Consider the following 21,423-nt stretch of genomic DNA (forward strand, 5'->3'; position numbering starts at 1 on the left):
AAGTTTTGAACAACACGTAAAGCTCCAGGAAAACCAAAATCTCTAACAGAAACATGGATCAATGAGAGACATAAACCAAATAAGTTTTGGTAAGAGAAAACTATTAAAAGTCCAAGATAGGTTTGTGTAAATAATTTATCTACTGGTTTAAATCCAGGGGCGCAGACTAATAACAGTACCTACACATCGGCAGTTCAAATGGTTTATTATTCGAATCTGCTCGAACCGATGACTACCATGAGAATATGAATGTTGATGACTTTTAAAAATGTCTTTCCAAAATGTTTGCCCGTCAGGTATTCTCGCAATACCAAGAGTTGAACGAAATCTATTGAGGAAAACTGTTGTACTATCTTCAACCTCTTATAAAAATGAGTTACAGGAACGAGAACTACTTAAGTAAATTGAATGGAGCCAAAGCCAAAGCTTGTCTGTGAATGATACAATGAGAACCTATAATCTTGGGATTTTTTTTCTTGGCCAACTCAATAAATCCTGATTGGTATTCTGTCATAGCTTGTGCCCTATCAGTGCAGATTCCAATAACTGTCTCCCATGGAAGGTTATTCGCCACTAAAAAATTGTCAAGTGCAGAAAATATATCAATTGCCTTGGTGGTTGTTTCCAGTGATTTTGCAAACAATATTTCCTCAATAAATTCTCACTAAAACAATAACTGGGCATGTTTTGAAATATCAGTCGTTTCATAACATTGCAATGAACAGAAAGGAGAGTACTTTAACTTTTGAACTACTTGAGATATCAAATCGACGGACATTCCATTAATTCGACATTTAATTGTATCTTTTGAAAATGGAATTTTTGATATCTTACGAAAGCTGTCTTCTCCGAGTAGGTAAATCACTACAAGCAGTAATGAAACAAGGTTTTAGGAGTGACTCACCGATGGCATGAGGCTTTTTATCTTTTGGCGCAACAATCTTGTAAGAAGCCTCAACAGCTTTATCATTGTTTAATCGATGGAGATTTTACAAGGGTATATAACGAAATAAGAACGTTATTTTTTTACTTACTTCGCCAAAATGTATGCTAAATGATAATTTAATGTATAACCAAGGGTTCTGTTTAGCGTTAATAAATAAATATAAAATATTTTTTTATTGTTAACATCAATTCCGACAAGCTCCATTCCACAGTTGACGAGTAGAACAATTGAACATTCTTGAACAATCAACAAATAGATAGAGGCCAAGGCCGCAGATTGGCTCACAAGAAAAATAAAATTATCGATAATGAAAATCTAAATAATAAACTTTCATGAATATAAATATATGAAATATGTAGTGGATGAAATTGCGTGAGAATTAGGCGTATCTAATTATTGCAACCCTCCCATTATGAGTTGAGCGCAATAGAACTTGTATGCGCTCAACTGAAAAATTAAAAAACAATCAACAATGTTGCTTCCAAATTAAATGACGTAACCTGCATAATACTACCCGTAAAAATTTTTTACAATAACCGCACGCCTATGACTCCTCGATTTTCTGTCCCTCAGACCCACAATGTTCTATGTTGAAAGTATGAATTAGTATTAGCAATTGTCGTATTTGTTTAAAAGTACCTACCTATTTACGTACCATTTCTCTAGTTTAGAGGACTCCCTGTATAATATTATCTGTGTAAAAAAGGGATATGTTAAAAATCGATGCACACCGAGAAAATTATTTTTAAGAAACTAACATCCTGTAAAATTAAAATATGATTTTGTTTTGATTCCCCCATACCTATGTGAATACATGAATAACTCCACGTTTTTTCGTGAACGGGAATAGACGAGACAAACCCAAGGTAAGCAGTTAACTAGTCAAAGCTTTCTTCCACTGACAACATGTTTATGTTAGTAAAATACCTCCTTACAGATTGAGTTCTATGTATATTGCGATAATACGTATTCGACTGGGGGTAGGGCGGTCTGACAACCAATAGCGGGCGTTGCCAGGGAAGTAGAATCTCACCAATAGCGCGCCTCTTTCTATCACAACGTCCCTCCTTCCCGCCAATGAAAAAAGCATTAATCTCTTTTAAAAATAGAGCAGATAGCAACCACGCAGCCAGGCGACACGCACCGAATCGCTAACTGCCATAGAGGCCCCTGTAATGAGCTTACCAGTAGCACATATTTAACATGTAGTTCAGTTTATAGACATCCCCACTAGCTATCACCTTATTTCTGGCCACCGCCCTCTAAACTCACCTCACTCAGCAAGTCTTTTCTACATACGAGTTCAGTTCATTGTCAACCTAATAGTGACCAATACACGGGAAGGACTATATTATAAATTGAAAAAGACTAGGCGCTCGCTATACGATAACAGTGTTTATGTGATGTGTAGTGAGGGCACGTGTAATTCGTGAAAAAATTTTCGTTCTGAGCCCTGAGACATTCCTCGGCGACGCGGCTTGATCGCGTCTTCAAGTTGCAACCACGGCGTCTCCAGTAGCAATGACGCAACACAGCGACGCGTCCAGCGACCGGTCTGAAGTATCAGTAACTCCACCACCACCAGTTTCCAAAATGCTTGAATTCGCCAGTCACCAGAATCTCAGTTTTCTCAACCTGGAGCACCGTAATATGTTAGCAGCTCCGTTGGCGGCCCTTCATTCTATGACAGAAATGAAAAATCATCAAACACATCTCAACTCCGAACATCTTCATGGCCAAGAAAAAAGTGATGCCGACGTCTTGCTAGAACGTACAAGTTTACACGTAGAACGGTCAGGCTTGACGTCGAGAAGTCCCTTAGGTGCCACAAGCAATAGCAACAGTTCTCAAGGGGCTAATCCTCATGGCATTGACCATATATTGTCAAGGCCTTCTCAAATTACAACTGGCCCCTTGCATTTCCCACATAATCTCGGTTTTACGCAGAATACACTAAGTATGGCCTCTAACAGCGCTCAGAGTGCTTCTAATTCTGGATTGCGTGGATTTAACATTGCCGCCGCTGCCTTTTTCCACCATCATGCCGCTAATTCTGTCAACAAACCTCCTGTAGAGCTGGCAAGAGGTGCTGGAGGCCTTTACTGGCCTGGTGGAATACAAGGTCTGAATCCTATGTCATGGAGGGATCGTCTTAGTAGCAGTAAGTAATTTTGAAAACTGTACAAAAATTCTAATTCTACTGTATGTTTGGGATATGTATCAGGACTATTCTTGGAACAATATTAAATGTATTAATATAATTCATAGTCCTTTATTTTATGTTATAAATTTAGTATGAATAAAGTCTGAATTATCTCAAATTTGTTTTAACGTTGAGCTGCAGGTCCGTAACAGCACAATGCAGTTTATTCGGAAGTTCCACGACCCGATAAAATGCACATAAATGTGTTTTACAGTTGTGCTAGACCGACCTTGAAGCTTTAACCGTTTAATTTCCTTACCATGGCATCTACATCATAGTAAAAAACTCACTTTTCATATTTTCTTAGTTTTCTGCGACTAAATTCAATGATTATGAACTATAATTTCAAATTTGTGCTACTTACGTTTACATTTCCTGTTTTCAGTAAAAAGCTTCCCAAACATGTAGAAATAAAACGAAATACAGAATTTTATATTTATGAAATAAACACTACAAAATGTTAAAACATTTTCAGTTATTTTTTCTCATCTATTTCTTCTTTAGACAACGAATTCTTTTTGATTTTGGTATTACAAACGCTTGATTAGTAGCTTCCATATACTGATTATTCTACTAGTAATTTTTTTTGCAGAATAAATTAACATTCAGTTGACCTTTTTATGACAATTTAAAATAAAAACATTTAGTCTGATAGATGTACTAGATTTCCTTCACGATAGCTCCCGATCAATTGTCAATGTTTGCTGTTTCATCAGCATGTTTGGTTGAAACCCATCAGGCTTGTCTTTCCACTTAAGTAGCTATTTCTCTTTTGTTTTCTTTTGTAATCATTTAATTTTCCTCTAGTTTTTTCTACTCATCATCTATGGGTAATCGTTTCATACTATTTTTTCTCAATATCTACAATAAATAAGTTAGATTTTATGAAAGTTTTATTGCTAACTAATAAAGCTCAAAAAATAAAGAGAAATTTTCGTATCAAATTCTAATAAGAAGTCTAAAAAATTACCAAAACCCTACTCAGGAGCAAAAGTTATATCGAGAAACTTTCACTTTGGTCCGGAGCTCACAAAAAATATGATTATTATGCACTTCTTATTTAAAATTGATTTTTTCATTATTTTCTCTGGAAATATGAAAAAAAATTGAAAAAAATTATTGGATATGGAGAATTTTATCAATTTTTTTTAGATGAGGTATGTATTTAGCGAGCTTTCATTCTAGAAGTAATTCACTATGATTATTAATATTATTATCTTCAGAACATGCATTTTTTCAAACAACTTGTTTCATTAATTAATTTAAGTGTTCTGTTCTGATTCTCCTGCAAGAACGAAAAGTATTTAATACAAAGAAGTTGACAAAATTTTAAAAAATGTCATAAAATGTAGAGCTGTTTTCGTTCGTCACAGTTTGTAGACTTGTAGACATCTAAGATTGTATTAAAACGCTAATAATAACCTCGTTATCATTTAAATGCAATTGAAGTGAAATGTTCATTAGCGGCTTTAAAATAAAGGGACATTCTTTCAACTAGTGCAAGCGAAACTAATAGACTCTGATTTAAAATAAAAAAGCGGCAGCATATCAAAATTAAAATTATTCATTAAACGCTATTCATAGCTAATTTAAATTTATTTTCAAAAGTTTACAGCTATTTCAGTAAAAGCAAATGTTAACATTTCTAGTTTTTTTGGCAAAATATATTGAAGTAAGCTATGAGATTCATGCCGTTATAAAACATACTAATTTATTATGGCTATTGATCATGTATAGAGCATCATTTCTAATTTCGGTTTTTTTTTTAAATTTTTGCTTATTTTGGCGAAGGTATAGCTGTGTTCCGGGTGTTCCCAAATTAATAATTTATCACAGAATGTTGGACGATCATCGTTAAATATGAAATCGCAAATAATGCTAATATTTGTTTTTTGCGAATCCCTGCATATAAAGTTAAATGCAGTCACTTTTGTACAAGACAATATATTAAATTCTTTTTGTTTGTATAATTCACAAAGTATTGATTCAATTTTGATTGAATTTGTTTAAATTTTTTCAAATATCAACTTGGCGGATCAAGTTGGATAGCTACTTGTCACATGTCAATAAAAATTTATTAGGTAGGTTTGTAAAACTGAACAAATATATTTTTTACGAATTCAAAAAACTCAATATAGCTGAACCAAGTGTTTTAATAAATTTGCTACGATTAGTGTATATTTGTTATATAATTATCTAGGTAAGAGGAAAATCGATTAAACAAAATGATTGATTTTCTTATTTCTAGGCCGCTTGACAATAGCTAGGAAATAACCCCATTCAAAAATTATCTCACGAAAAAAATTATAGGTGGAATGAAACAATACTCATGCTACCTAAAGCTACAAATCTTTAATAGATAGTGATGAAAGGAGTTTATCTCAACTTTTTACTCATTAGACCATTTTATATGATTTTCGTGGGGATTTATCTTGATTTTAGATCTCTTTCCATGGCAAAGCAGTTTAATTACAAATTACAAGTATTTGATGTTTCAATCTACCTCGGTCTTTATCGAAGTTTCCACATTTTAAGTTAATTATCAACTGGACCTATATTTCCAGGACATCAGAACCCATTCCAAATTAACTCTCAACCTATTTTAAAAATGAATTTTGTTCCTTAATGGTGTCCAAAAACCCCAGCGTCCAAAATAAAGTACGTGATTTGATATTTTTTTAGGCTCCAAAGGGACTTTCACTGATTCAGTAGAACAAAATCTATCTAATTGTTTCTGTGTGTAGGATGTGTAAGACATGATCCTTGATTATGTGTGAATTGGAGTGAATTGTGTTATGGGTATTAATAATAATGCGTGCATAGAGAGATGGTGACTAGCATGTTGATCATTTAACGTCCTCATAGGGTTTACCTATACGACCATAATTCCTATCGTAAACAGCAATATCTGCACGTTTCCCATAACACTCCACAGACCAAATTGTTGATTCTCATTGTTTACTCTGTCACATCGTACAAACAATACGAAGGTTGACTTAATATGTTTACTAGGCCCTGATAATAATCATTATATTGACACCTGAGAGAATTTTCTCCTCAGATGAGAATCAGATTAAATCTTTCGTTCAAATAAACACAATACCCGATCTAATTTGATTCTAATGTTTCCAATTGATTCGTTTTAGTTTTATACAGTATATTCCAAAAGGTAATTATGCTGCAACATGAGCAAAAATTATATATATATATATATATATATATATATATATATATATATATATTAATAGTAAGATGGTGGGCGGCCAAGATTTTAGTACAAAGGCCCGTCGTGCTCTACTCGAAATTACCTATGCCGAGCAAGCGCTTTGCTTAGAGCCTTTTGACGTCACTGGACAAGCTGAGAGGTGTTCCCTTGTGAGTGCTGAGCTCTCACAGATGACGTAGTCTGCAGTTTCTTCCTACTCCATGCACCAGCGGCATTTCGAATCGACCGTGAGGTCTATAATGTGGAGGTGGCGTCTTAGTTGACCGTATCCGATTAAAAGTCCAATAACCTGTCGACTTTCGAGCCTGCTTAAGTGGAGCGGTTGGTTGGTAAGAGAAGCAGTGCCTCAGCTTGCCTCATGCCAAGTTTCTATATCCATCTCTGCAGAGCCTGCCTTGTAAGCAGACCGTTGAGAGACGTAATAGTAACAGTTTTGGCTATTTCAAGAATGGGTTGTGGACCCATTAGTGGATTTGCGGATGTCAATCTGGCGGGTGAGCTCGCTTCTTCGTTGCCTTTGATGTTAGAGTAATCAGGCAACCGAACGAGCTGGATTTTATATCCAACATAGGACTTTCTTACACTCCAGTACAAGACTAGAGTACGCCAATTCGGCCCTTATGGCTTTATGAAGGCTCTGCTGTCTAAGCAGATTAAGATTACTGTGCTTCTATCACGTTGATCGAGTATCGCACTCTTGCCTTTGCTTTCTCAATACAAGGCCCCAGGTAATTGATGACATGTGAAAAATTGTCAATATTGCACTTAAATTCAGCTTTGTTTATAAACCTTTTTGCTTGTGGTTCGAATTTTAAAGATTGATATTTCTCCATTATGTGTTGGAAACCACGAAAAACTATCGTTTTCAGATAAAAAATTAATAATGAATAAGTAACATGTGCCGATATCTGTTTATTAACTCTTAAAGTAAACACGTTATTGAAACGAAACATGTTTATGGACTCTTAAACCTAAACAAATCAATGAATGGAATTGGATATTGTAGTTCGATTTCATTTCGCTTTCTTCAACAAAAGTTTAAATTTGTAACGTGTAAGAAACGAATAGTTGAAACTCAATAGGATTGCCAGTATCCGATTCAACAAACGTTGAGCGAAGCGAGGTTAACGACGAAAAGGAAGTATTCATCAACGATGCGAGCTCTAGCCTAATCTTTATGTTGTTATGTAGTAATAATAATGGGTTCGGTAAGAATTTCTACATTCCAGATTTTATTTTCTTCTTTGTGCGAATCTTCTGCGTACTTGCTAATTAAAAGCTATAATTGGTATTTCTTATAAATAATGGTTTTGGTAGAGGGATGACGTAAACGAATTCAAACCAATCTTTGAGCACCCTGAAGCACTTTCTATGTGGGTAATAATGAGACGTCTTCCTTTTTCTTTCTTCCTATTTATACGATTTTCTTATAAAACTTCGCGGTATTCATTCAAAAGAAATCCCAATTTCATACATCAAATAAAGATACTAGCCGAATATCCAATCTTCCATGAAACATTGTAAACGCCTTGTATATTATCTGTATCGTTTAAAAAATGCTGATTAGTATACGCAAATCCTGTCCAAACCTACCAAAATACCTTCCTACCCAAAAGAAAGATACATTGCAGGAAGACTTCTCTACATCATCTCATCCAATGAGATCGTCATCGTTGTCGTCAGTCTTCTTTGTAGCTCGCTCTCTTCAGTGGGTTTAGGAGCAGTATCTAGCTATCCTCTATTTTTCTCCATGAACATTCGTCTTTTTTTCTCTTAACGCTCCCGTAGGTGTGTTTTTCGCAGTCTCTTAGATAGATCCATTTACTACTTGAGGTTCTGCCAATTTTCATGTACTTACTAACAGATTTGCAGACACCCTAATAGGTGGACTCTTCTCGTTCTGTATTTTGCTTGTACTGCTGCCCTTGGATTCCTAACGTATGTTGAGATGGGTTGAAGCACTTGTAATTTCTTTTTTCTATTCATCCCTTGGTAAATCTTCTGGGCCCTGAGGTACCAAAGGTCATTTACTGTTTAGCTAAGAATAATGCTCTGGTGGGTTTGGAGCTTTTTGACAGTGTATACCTGCGATGTAGATGCATACAGAATGAAGGAGATAAGGATGGTATCGACTCACCCTATATACTAAGGTATCTCTCCCTATTAATTCCGTTATCGACTGTCGGGTAGTTTTCATAGCTGCTGTTGCCACATTTCGACACTATTAATTAGAAAATGCTTGTATGTAGACAACAAAATCCATCACTTAAGTTTCAAATGTTTAATAATGGTCGTAATATTACATCAAATATTTTTTGATACCACTTCGTAAGATGATTTAATTTGTGTATATTTGCTGTCGAATTTAATGAATAATATCAATCATTGTATATGTGTGAATATCATATTATTCAGAAATGATTACATTTCAGAATTATCCAAGCCACATTGTAATTGTCTCGTTGATATGCTGAACATATGTCAGTTTGATAATATCGTATTTAATTTCATTACAACATGCTCGTTCATTATGAAAAAGATATAACATTTGATAACGAAGAACACATTTACACCTTATAATTAGCTCCATGGCAAATATAGTGTTTAATATCAAAACCTACATGGATTTATCATGATAAAAAATATTGATAGAATTTATAGTTGGTTCAAGTCAATTATGGTATGTTTTATCTCTCCTTAAGGTTTAGAACATTGTGTTATGATAATAGATCAAATTTGAGTTTTAAACAACGTTACTTTCCTAAATCCATAGTATACTTCGACTCCTTATCCTTTCATCTCTAACTATGACAAGAACTTTGGCCATTGTCGGAAATTCCTGTCTAAAGAAGAACGCATGCACTTTCCTTCCAAGTCTTTCTTTTAAATGATTTTCTGTTTGAAATTTTGTTTTCCTGGAGCTTCTAGTGCTGTTCGAAACTCGTTACATTTCTCTTCTTTAATAACTGTGTAAATCGTAGTTTTACCAACAACAAGCGTACCACTAACTAATTCCTCTGTGTCATTAACATTTTTACTGTTTGTCTGTAAATTATTTGAAAGAATTAAATATTAATGTTTTTTCATTAACTGTTAAACGACGGATTTTTCGGCATTTTTCCATAATTATACTAGACTGCACATTGCACTTTGCAAGTTGCAACTACACGAAACTGTTAAGACTTGGACGTTTTTACTAAATGGTAAAACTTAAAATCGTTTTTTTTTCGGTTAAATATGTTGATAAGAGATTCATGAAATTGAAATAAAACAAAATTTCCAGCATTTAATGAGAAAAATCTTATGATAAGCTATCTAATTTTCAATAAATAAGGCTTTTGGCCTGCCCGAACCTTTTTATATTGCTCTGTACAGCTTATGGTTAAAAAGAACCGAAATTTTGTATTAGCGCAGGTACATTTATGAAAATTTTAGGATATATTCACATTATTCTGTAATAATATTTAAAATGACCTAATAAATAAAAGTTTGGCATTAAAAATAAAGTTTCATTACTCTCTCTTACATAAAAATAGACTATAGTATAGTATATAGTAAATTTTAATTTCAAATTATCCTTAAAAATTAACAACTGAAATTTTAAAGAGATTTTAACTATAGTGAGGCGTACGTGAAGCATATTATGTATGATATAAATACATTTACTTATATTGCATATTTTGAACAAGTTCATCAAAACTCATAAAACGGTAATTGAACACTGGCATGCTTTAAAATTTTAGTGCTTTTTGATGGCCACGTTGGTGTTACCTTTAAGGTTATTAATATGTAGACACAACATTTCGTGAACTTGACAAGTCGTTCGTACATAAATTATGGTTAGTCGTTTGAAAATATCTTGAGGCATTGTTATTAAAAATGAATCATTCAAGTAGAAGTGTCAGAAAAAAAATCCAAATTTTCTACATATTCCTCAGGATACATTCATGTTTACAGTTCTTCCTATATTCATGCGGTTTATTTGGTACACCACAGGAATAGCCATAACAGACGTAGGGTTGAATAGCAGGTAACATTGGACAAATAAGTACGAGGTGCGATCAAAAATACTACCAATTATTTATGCTGTATTTGTTTCAACTAGTGTGTGTCATACTACTATGACGGCAAGTCATATTTTACTTTTGACGTGAAACAGCGAATAATAAGACTAATTATTGTCAGAAAGGCGATGAAGTGAATTTAGAAGTGTATTTCAACAGACAAAAAAGTTCAACTCGAAAGTATTGATATGGTTGGCGATAGCTACTCGTGGTTGTAACCGCTAAGATATATGAAAAAGAGCCGACTGGATGCTGATTCAGTTGTATAAAATACGTGTAGTTATAGTGAAGTAACCATTGTTTCATACAAAAAAGTGCAAATAATTGAATTAAAACAAACAGTTTTTGAGTAGCATGTTATTTTGTACTTATTATCTAACCTCTTTGTTTCAACAAACTATAACGTTTCAGATACTGTATACTTCATTTTAAGAAACAAAACATACCAAAAGCATAAGTCGTTCAATTCTGTTAAGTTGAAGGATTTAATAAATTACTTAAAATATAAACTTCATTTATTCCCATTACTTATTTTACAAACAATGACGAAACTTATAGTGGTTTATTAGATTCGAATAGAAGTAGGTAGCATATGCGTTTCTTCATTAGTTAGTTGATTAGAAGATATCAATACTAATTCCCTTATCGCACAAAGAGGCACATATGTTTGTAACATTATTACATCATATATCGTACAGATGATTGCGGGCAGTTGACTTCAAGCGAGAACCTCTCCTACGGCCAATCAGGGAACGGCTTTAGAGCGCGGGTATGTAATGACCGGTGACGTATGTGTTATTTGTTTGGCGCCATCTGGCAGTAGCGATATTAACTTGGCAAATCAAACATGCCTGAGACATTAATTACCGAGATCTGATAGCTGACGTGCGAATCAAACTTTGTTATCAAACAAGTCATATTTTATTTCTATGATTTCTATACGTACAAAGTAAAAGAAATCAACACTACGTATTTCAAGTCTGTTCATACATAACGTTCTTTGATTTTAGTACAAATTAATACATACGTAATTATTATGAGAATGTGAAATGAATTGATTCGAGATTGCGATTTTTCTTGTCATACAATTTCGAGGCACCAGGCAAACAGCACGAAAGCCTAGAATTTAGTATTTTTCACTCTTACTCGGAGAGTAATAGTTTTTCGATAAATTGATAGTCACTATAGTTTATTCTTAAAACTTTGGAGTAATAAATCAAACAATTTATCAAGTTATCTTTTCATTGATTTGTCATTTCTTGTGATACTCAGTAGCGCAGTCATCTACAGTCCACAGATCAATCTGTGATGTGAAATTTGTAGAGATTATTGGCCAGCGTAATTGTTTTAGAGTATCTGAGAATACTGATAGATGTCTTTATGAATAAGTACGTATAGTAAATCGTTAAAAAAATTAAACAACCAAATAGATATTTAACAATTAGGAATCATATTAGTTGAAAAAACTATATACTTAGGATCTAGTGAAAAACACTGTTAGCAATTATGTTATAAATTACATACTATTTGCTATTCCATACTGGCAATATACCGGGTGGGCAACCAAGAACAGCCGTCGGGTATATCTTAGGAGCCTATTATATTGCAGCATTAGGGAAAAAATTAAATGGCCCCAGAAACACGTATAAATTATTATCAGAATTATTATAGGAAGGCGTATTTGAAAATATGAAGATATATAAGATAATTGAAATCTTTAACAAAGTCTGCGCATTTTTCATTTCACTACTTTTAGTCTATCTCTTCTAATAAGAGGTGGGGTAGCGTGGGAACCTTATTATGAAAAAATGTCTGTAAGTCCGGTTCTGCTGCCGATTTTCATATATATGTATATATATGGTGTATGGTGTAAATGTATGGTGCAAATGAAAGGAATAAATTTGTTATTTCGTAAACCGGCGACTTTAAGGAAAAATCCTGAAACCCTATTTTTATTTTAAAACGGGATACTTTTTTATTTTTGACGTCATCTATGCGAGCGTGATGCCGTCATCGCTAAAATTTTTAAATGGAAATGTGAGTGTTGACATTATTTGAAAGGTTTTTTAAATACCTATTCAGCCAAATCAATATGTACAGTAATTGAATTGCGTATTTGTTTAAAAAATTAATAAAATCTTATTATTACAATAAATATTTAATATATTTACTCATTAAATACAACAAAAACTAAATTAAGTGCTCAAATTGTTCACCTTCAGCTGAAATACAATGAGAAAGACGTGCCGCCAACTATTCTCGAACCTACTCTATAACTTTACTTTTTAAGTATCCCCATAAAAAGAAATCAAGAGGAATCAAATCAGGTGACCTAGGTGGCCATTCTATTGTTCCTCATCGACCTATCCACCGATTTGGAAATACGTTGTTCAAACAGTTGCGTACCAATACAGCATAGTGTCGAAGCGCACCATCTTGCTGCAACCATAAAACATTTCTGTTTGGAAATAGCCTGTTCAATTCAGGTAGCAAGAAGTTTTGAAGAAATTCTAAATATCGAGAACCTGTTTCTCCGAAAAAGTATGGCCCAATAATCCTATTATCTATTATTCCTGCCCAAACATTAACTTTATCTGGTTATTGAGTACGGTACTCTTGCATCCAGTGTGAATTTTCTGTAGCCCAGTACCGACGAAGTTTGACGATTGACATGACCGTTTAGTAGAAATATAGCTTCATCCGAGAAAAGAACCTTTTTTAAAAACATCGGATCTCTGTTATTTTGTTCCATCAAAATTTCACAAAACTCAATTCGTCTATCAAAATTATTTTCCATAAGCTCTTGTACCAAACTTACTTTGTAGGGATGCCACTTTTCCTTCTTCAGCTTTCTAAGAACTGTTGAATGGTCCATGTCATTATCTAATGCTACTTGCCGTGAACTGGTATGGGGATTATCTTGAAAGACTAACAGAACATCTAGTTGTTTGTTTTCTGATATTGGTTTTCTACTACTTTTAGGGAGGTCTTTGACATGACTCATTTCTCTGAATTTCTTCTCAATTTTGCTTATAGTGGATTTTGAAATTGGTTGTCGGTTGGTGTATTTATTAACAAAAATAACGTAGATACTTCTTTCTGTGTACGTGCTTATCTCCACAACCAATCATTATTAGAATTTCAATTCTTTGCGTTTCAGTCAGCTTCATGTTGATAGATAGAAAGACTTTTTGAATTCGTCTAATACAATAATACTATCAATCATTTGACAGAAAGTTAATTATGTCCAAGTGTTAATGTTGATGTTGATAAGTCAACTAGATTTTGAAAAAAGGTAAAAAGTTGATAGATAAGACATTTCATTTCCAGTAACGGCCTTTACAAAATTTATTTTTGTTTGTCAAAAAATACATCATACCAATACTTAATACATTTTATTAAGAAATCTGTTGAAATTTCATAAATAATATTTGTGACAATACGCAAATCAATTACTGTACATATTGATATGGCTGAATAGCTATTTAAAAGACCTTCCAAATAATGTACTACAACACCCACATTTCCATTTAAAAATTTTAGCGATAACGTCATCACGCTCGCATAGATGACATCAAAAATAAAAAGGTATCATTACGAATAGCCCGTTTTAAAATAAAAATCGACGGGTTTCAGGATTTTTCTTTAGAGTCGTCGGTTTACGAAATAACGAAATTATTCCTTTCATTTGTACCATACTGTATATATATATATATATATATATATATATATATATATATATATATATATATATATATATATACATATATATCCATAATATAAATGTGTAAATGAGGAAAATCTTTCTTCAAACGTCTATTAGGCTGGCTCGCCCAAAATTAAAATTTATTTTGGATGGATGATGACAACAAATAAATAAAACATGATTGACTGTTTAATCTATCATATAATTGTCCACCCTAAACATTCTCGATGAATGTAGGTATAAATTGGTATGTTCTATAAATACCGAATTGATTTAAGAAAGGAATTCCCTATACCAAAAATAGGAAGAATTACTACTCAATAAAACTGGAAATGAATGTTTTAATAGCTGCAGGTCTATAAAGGTATATTTAGGTAGATTGTAATAAAATCTTTGAAAAGATTGCAAATCGTATTTCGTTAAATCCATTCAGTGCGATTTAAATTTTTGTATCAAAAGGAAATAAATCAATCTAGATATAGCTTTTGAAGTGACATACTCATAAACATAACAAAAATAATATTACCTACCTACCTTCGAAAGCTAATGGCCTCGTTAAAGATGCCTTTGGGTTAACTAAACAATGAAAATAACTACTTCATTATTTTACAATTATTAATAGGTAAATTAGTTTAATAATTTTAATTATTTCGAGCTGAAGATTACCCTCACTTTCACAACGTTAGTAAATTTACCATCCTACATTCAGCCTCCAGCACTTACACAGTGCTGCCTATAAAAATCAATTTCCAATCGCTTTGGGGTTAATATGATAGCTCAGCATTAAGCATAAATGGAAAACTATATTTACAAATTTCAAATTCAACTTTGAAAGTACATTTTTATATTAACATGGCAATCAATTTCTAAGATTGATGTTTTTCACTCTAATATTTCTATTTCTTCTTGTTTTATAATTACGCAATAATATATATAGTTTGTTGCTTTTATAAAGTATAAGCGCACACCCCAACTTCTTTCCCCTCAAAATATTTTTCGTTTACGGGCTTTTTCTGTATAATGGAAAAATAAACAATGAAGTAGTAGAAATCTGTGAAAACACTAAATCCCAACTTTGATCACTGATGTCGAAAAATGCTTATATAAATATTGACAAAAAGTAACATCTACGTACAAACGAACTAATAAAGAAAACAGTGATGGATTTAGGCTTGTTACCGCCTAAGGCCCAGTTCGATGCGCCGCCCTTTTTGATAAAATGGATTTCATTCATTTTGATTCTTGATAAATTTACTTTGTTGAAGTCTATTTTTTAATTATTACTAATAAACATGAATATTTTTTTCAATATTATTTAGTTTGGAAATTTCTTTTTCTGTCTTTGGAATGACGATTATATCATCAGAAATAATTTCTTGGACTATTTGAGATTCAACAACCTGCAAGAGTATCAAGTATATATATATATTGGCCCATGTTTGCGCCTAATAGGTTTTTACTCTTTTTAGAGTGAAAAAGATCTTTCTTCTGAACGATTTGTGGCCAGACTCCGTGAATGCAATAGATGTAAATTATTTTTTCTCTTGAGTCGAGTAACTTATTTAACTGTATATTCCATAGAAAATTTTCTATAAGAACTAATCTGAAACAATTTTCATTTCGTTTTATGCCTGGGCCTCACGGGCCTTGGCGGAACTTCATCACTGAAAGAGAAACGACATTTTCCACAGCTGTATTCGTTACATAATAAAGAATTAGAAAATTGGAGAAATTTTTCTGATTATAAAATATCTGTCCAGTCCAACAGAATGATAGAAAAAAGTCTAATGGACAGAAAAGCTGGAAACGGAACAGGTGGCTGGAAATCTACATGTGAGATATCAGAAGGCCATCTGAGTCGTAAGAAATAATCTAAAGGTAGATTATTGCCATTATGCACATCGAAATGAAGTAGGCTTCTTCGTTACCGCATGAGTAGGTTCTCATATTCTGTACTCCAAGTCATGAGTTTCCTATCCTTATGCCCTGGCACAATGACTGAGTAGCTGAGAATCATATTTCAATACCTACATACCATACATTAGCTTGAACCATAATTATATAACCAGCATCAATTTTAAACCAGTTGTCTTACTCAACTTCACCATTTCGATGTGGTTGGTGTTATTGAGAAGTAGACTTGCAGTCGAAGACCAGCTTTTAGTGAAAAATAGTAATCCACTTATTAACATTATCTAATTATTCACAAACTGAATTTACTTCGTAATGCTCAAATATCTCTTAAGATGATTCGGATCTGCATACTTTTACTGATGTTCAGCTACAATGCTTGTTCAACCGTAGTTGATCATTTCCCCAGTTGCAACTACTAAACTTCTGAATCCTTCACGAATATTTGCTAATTTCCTATACATTTCTATTTGTTTAACAAAATGTTTTATTAACTCTCTCTATATTTTGTTAGAATATATTGGAGAATAATGATTATAGAGGGGAATTCTGGCCTTATTAAATTGACTGAATAAATATTCTATCGGGAGTTAAATGGTGTGTGTATAATTGGACGTCCCATTAGTCTACGTCGCCTTAATTAAATTTTAACGTTACGTCCTCACTTAAAAAACAATGTCAAACTGAAATACTGTTTCCCTGGAGTGTAATATACTGGGTTATGGTTGATTTCGTTCAGAGAAATTAATGATATTGGTGTATAAAATGAACATTAAGTTGAAAAATATACATAAATATAATTACAAGGTCGGGTCAATAAGTATTTGACTTCAACTGACAGGACAATACTGCTCCTGTGACAGAAACCTATCATTTAAGCAAACTGCGTCAGATTTCCGGATGATTAGGAGTGAATGGTAGTGAGCGGTATAAAGTAAAGTACTATTTTTCACTCAAAACAAGGTTAAGTTTGATGAATATTATTAAAAATTTGTACCATCAATTTTGATAGTATACATAAAAGTGGTTTACTCAATTTCGTTGTGGGTGTGCACACACCGAAGCTGCTGAAACTTCTCAACGCCTATTAGAGATATCTGATCTAGAAACAATTATCAAAATTTAGAATATAGCGTTAATTGATTGAATATGGAAAGTATAGGAGATTGTAGAAGTTAAATAAATCTGACACGGATTAGCGGCTTCAATTTTAAATGATTACCTGGCTATGAGATAAGGTGGATGTCACGTTTGTAAAATCAACCATAAACACAATCATGTGGGAGCTTCCTAGTAGTTTCTACGCCGTTTTGTAGCCGTATATAAGACGAATATCTGCCACAACATATCAGACACCAGGCTAAGTTTCTTAGCCGATAAAGTCATGTTTAAGCTTTTTTTGGCAATAACGACCACATTTGGTGAAGACAAAAGCTCTTTTGCAATGCAAGATTTGACACTCTACTCCCTGTATTCAAGTGACAATTTTTTGTTTATTGTTTTGAGACCAGCAAAGTGAAGAAACGTCAGACAAAGTGGCAATGATTGGATGGAAATGATTTTATATCATGTAATTATCGACATGCCCTAGCATATATATATATATATATATATATATATATATATATATATATATATATATATATATATATATATGAGATTGAGCTATTCATTTAGTAAAACGGCGTAGAAGTAACACCATTCTAGTCACCAATAAATCATGTTATTAGCTTTACTATACCGAATAAATGTATGATCCATTAGAGAATGCATAGAGGAGCAACGTAGGGGCCAGCCTTAAGTGGTTGATACAATTTTAGCGAATGACAGAAGCAGTAAAAGCACTAAAATTGGGGTACAGTAAGATGACATACTGTTAAATGCTGCTATGAACTAGAAATTTACTAACGGTCTGCAATTAGAGCATTTGGGTCTAGTACAGGATGATTTCGCTCGATTTTATGTATTATGAGCAAGAAATTTATTAGATCACAAACTCGTCATAACAAGTTTTATTGTTTAATTTATATAATTAATGTAAACTAATTAAAAATTGGAAACAGTGTATAAAATCAAAAAGAAAATATTAAGAAGACATTTATATCCAAATAAAAATATTTGGTGGAAAAATGGAACGGTTATATTTATTTGATGAGGAGGAAATATACTGTTATTATGGGTTATTCTTTTTATCCGTAACTTGGCCTTTGTACATATGACCACGTACCTAAAGAATGCTCTGAGACTGGTCCAAAGCATTCAAAAGTAAAAGGTTAAGACGTTTGTATCCAAATATGAATACAATTACGAATTACGAACCAATATGATCCCATTAGTAAGAATGACTTATGCTTATGTCACTTGAATCAATGGAAAAATAACCCTCGCACAAAAATGATTTTCCGGCTAACCTATTCTGCTTTGGATTAATAAATATACGTTGAGGGATCATCCTGTAGAGGTCATCATATCTTCCCTGTTTCCATAAAGCTAGAAATATTCTGGATGAGTGTTTATTATAGACATAAGGTACTGAATGTTCTTAGCTCGGTTTTGTTGTCATGTGATATTTCTCTTCGGTTTATTTACAAATTATTTCATAGCTTTGTCATTTTCGTGTTTCCCCTTTCTGTCGTTTATATTTCATCGTGTTAATTGCTTTGTTATACTATTATTAGCTCTTAACCTCTTTGTTTGTATACACTGAGAAAAATATTAAATATTGGGATTAATGATTGTTTTTCATATAAAATTGAAATATCATATATGAACTATCCTGACATGGAAATGGGTGATATGATTAATCCATTACTGTCATTTGATAATATGTAAATATATTTTGAGTCATGGAACTATTTAAAAACAGCGCTTAATGCACCTCTTGTTTTACACGTACAAATAAGTATGTACAGTGCAAATGACATTTTTCAAACACAAATAAATTGATGCCTGGTAAATTTTTCAAGTGCGCAGAGAGCATGTGTGTGCTTATTATATTTCAGAACCAAGAGTGGAATGATTAATAGCAGTTATTAAATGTGTTAAAATGAATAAAAATTGCAACATACATTATTCTTAAATGAATATCGTATTAGTAAACAGTTTACTAGCCATAAATAACTTTAATAGTATTTCGCTTGTGTACGTTTACGGTTAACTTCGAGCGATTAAAACATTTAAGAAGTACTCGCATGTATATATACGAGGAGCTTGAAACATTTTGCATCAACTTGATTCTGCGCAAATAAAGTTTAGATTGTTCAATTACAGTCACAATACATTTGTTTGTTCTATAATTAAATAATTATCCTGAGAAAACGAACTATGAAATTGCAACATAGGCTTAAAATACTTCTTTCCAGTATATATCATTATATCATGCATTTTAGTTCATGAAAATATTAGATTTTAATTTTTCCTAGAGGACAAGATTATGCGATTCGTAATTCGTATAGAAAAAATTAATAAGAAAAATTTGAGTCACGTCATATTTTTGTGAGAAATAAATTTATTGTTTTGGAAAATCTCAAGTAATAATGAAATTTTAGTTTTATGTTTTCTTAGACCGTTTCACATGTCTCTTATATTTGGAGTCCAGAATGTCTAACTAAGGACCAACAGTAGTGTGCAAGTATTGCCGGCTCCCATTTTCCTTGGTAGCGCTTTTAAATTGTGGCTATATCTTAATGAAAGCGTTCTCCATCTTCTTCACTTAAAGCGCCCCTATTTACCGGAAAAAAATTTAGGTGGGAATGTCAAAAGTCTATTTACAAAGACATATTACATCCCAATTTACAAAATGCCTTGATATTTTTTTGATAAATTCAGAATATTGAGGAAATCTGTAGTTATTAAAAAGTTTTCAGTAACTTTGACAAACACCATCCAAGCTCCTTCTTTTTCATTTAAGGTGGTAATCAATGTCGGATCTTCAATTAATTTTTTGACGTCGGGTCCAACAAATACATCTTACTTTATTTTAGCGTCATTCAAAGAATTCAATTTGTTTTATAAATTTTAACCCAGCTTCATCTTTGTCTATGTCTTTTACAGCATTTTTTATAAGCCTTAATTTGATGAGCAACAGTGGTAATATTAAACTTTCGGGACTAACTAAAGGTTCATTTTTGACATTTTTTTGCCCAGGAACGTAAATACTTCATAGCGGCCATGTTGCTCTTACATAATGTTAATTTCTGTGTCGGCTGGTCCACTTGCATAAAAAGCAACAGTATTTCGTGTAGCCAGTTTGTAGTCCTTGAACCAAAGCAACAACTTTCAAATCTACAGAGGTTAACCATTGGTGTTTGCAGTATTCTATTTTTTCTAGCACTAATTTTATAATGTCGAGTGTTTTTTTCAAATAAGATCCTTACCGATCTTATTTGTGATGGAAATTTATTTCCATTGTGGAGCAGTACAGCGCTTAGACTTGATTTTGAGGAATCAATGGTCTATGTCTGCATTCCTCTGACCCATGTTTATAATCCAGTTTTAACTTTTACACTAAGTTGTAATCTTTAGAAAAGAAATTAACTTATGAACTGTGATGTTTATGGTAGACGGCAACTTTAACTCCCGTCGTAAGCAGATTCCACTGTTTCAATCTTCAACTTAACACTTCAGCTTTTTCTTTGCGCAAATTTAAATCTCTAATGAGATCATTAACATTCAATAGATTCATCAAATTAAGGACTGACAGCAGCTGTGAGTTATGTTCCAATTTCTTCGTTTACATAATCGCTTGAACTTTCATCAACACTATAAATTGGAGAAGGTACAGGAACTTCTTCCGAATCAGGGATTCTTTTTGTTATAGAAGATATCTCCGTGTATTTTACCGTCTTGGAAAGCCTTTGATATTGGTCAAGAAAAAACAGTCACTCATGTGATTCGTAGATTCGCGCCATATCACTGGTTTACCAAAAGGCATTGTTGAATATTGTCCATTAAACCAACCGGTCCAATTTCGGTGACATGATTTACAGCTGATGTGTGGCACCCGATATTTATCCGGGATGCAAATATCCATTTGCGTGACATTTTACACAATTTAGCTGTTAACTAACTTCCAAAGATAACTTCGTGAAAATATTTGATGATAACTCTGAGCCACAGAATTTAACGAAAAAGCGACAATTTGGTAAAAAACAATAATGAAATGATTTTAGACGTGAATAACAAAAACTTATCTTTTTCTGTTAACTTTTGAGGCTCTACCAATAAAATGCACAACAGATCTGGTTCGAGGAACTTTGAGTGTTGCATTGTATAATAAGAGATAAAGTCGGCTAATTCAAACGAATGATCCCCACATTTATATCTTTGCTCTGATAAGATGAGGTCCGGTATCAGCGTGCATAAAAA

At 32.9% G+C, this 21,423-nt stretch overlaps 1 protein-coding gene across 1 annotated transcript in view; it reads left to right on the forward strand.

Moving 5' to 3' along the window:
- Positions 1–2,467: 2,467 nt before the first annotated feature.
- Positions 2,468–21,423, forward strand: part of LOC130451171 (homeobox protein Nkx-6.2) — a 68,517-nt gene continuing 49,561 nt past the window's right edge. Inside the window, exon 1 of the mRNA XM_056790003.1 lies at positions 2,468–3,107. Coding sequence (XP_056645981.1) covers positions 2,468–3,107 — 640 coding nt within the window. The remainder of the gene's footprint in view (positions 3,108–21,423) is intronic.

Source organism: Diorhabda sublineata, chromosome X, assembly GCF_026230105.1.
Source record: "Diorhabda sublineata isolate icDioSubl1.1 chromosome X, icDioSubl1.1, whole genome shotgun sequence".
Taxonomy (NCBI): Eukaryota; Metazoa; Arthropoda; class Insecta; order Coleoptera; family Chrysomelidae; genus Diorhabda; species Diorhabda sublineata.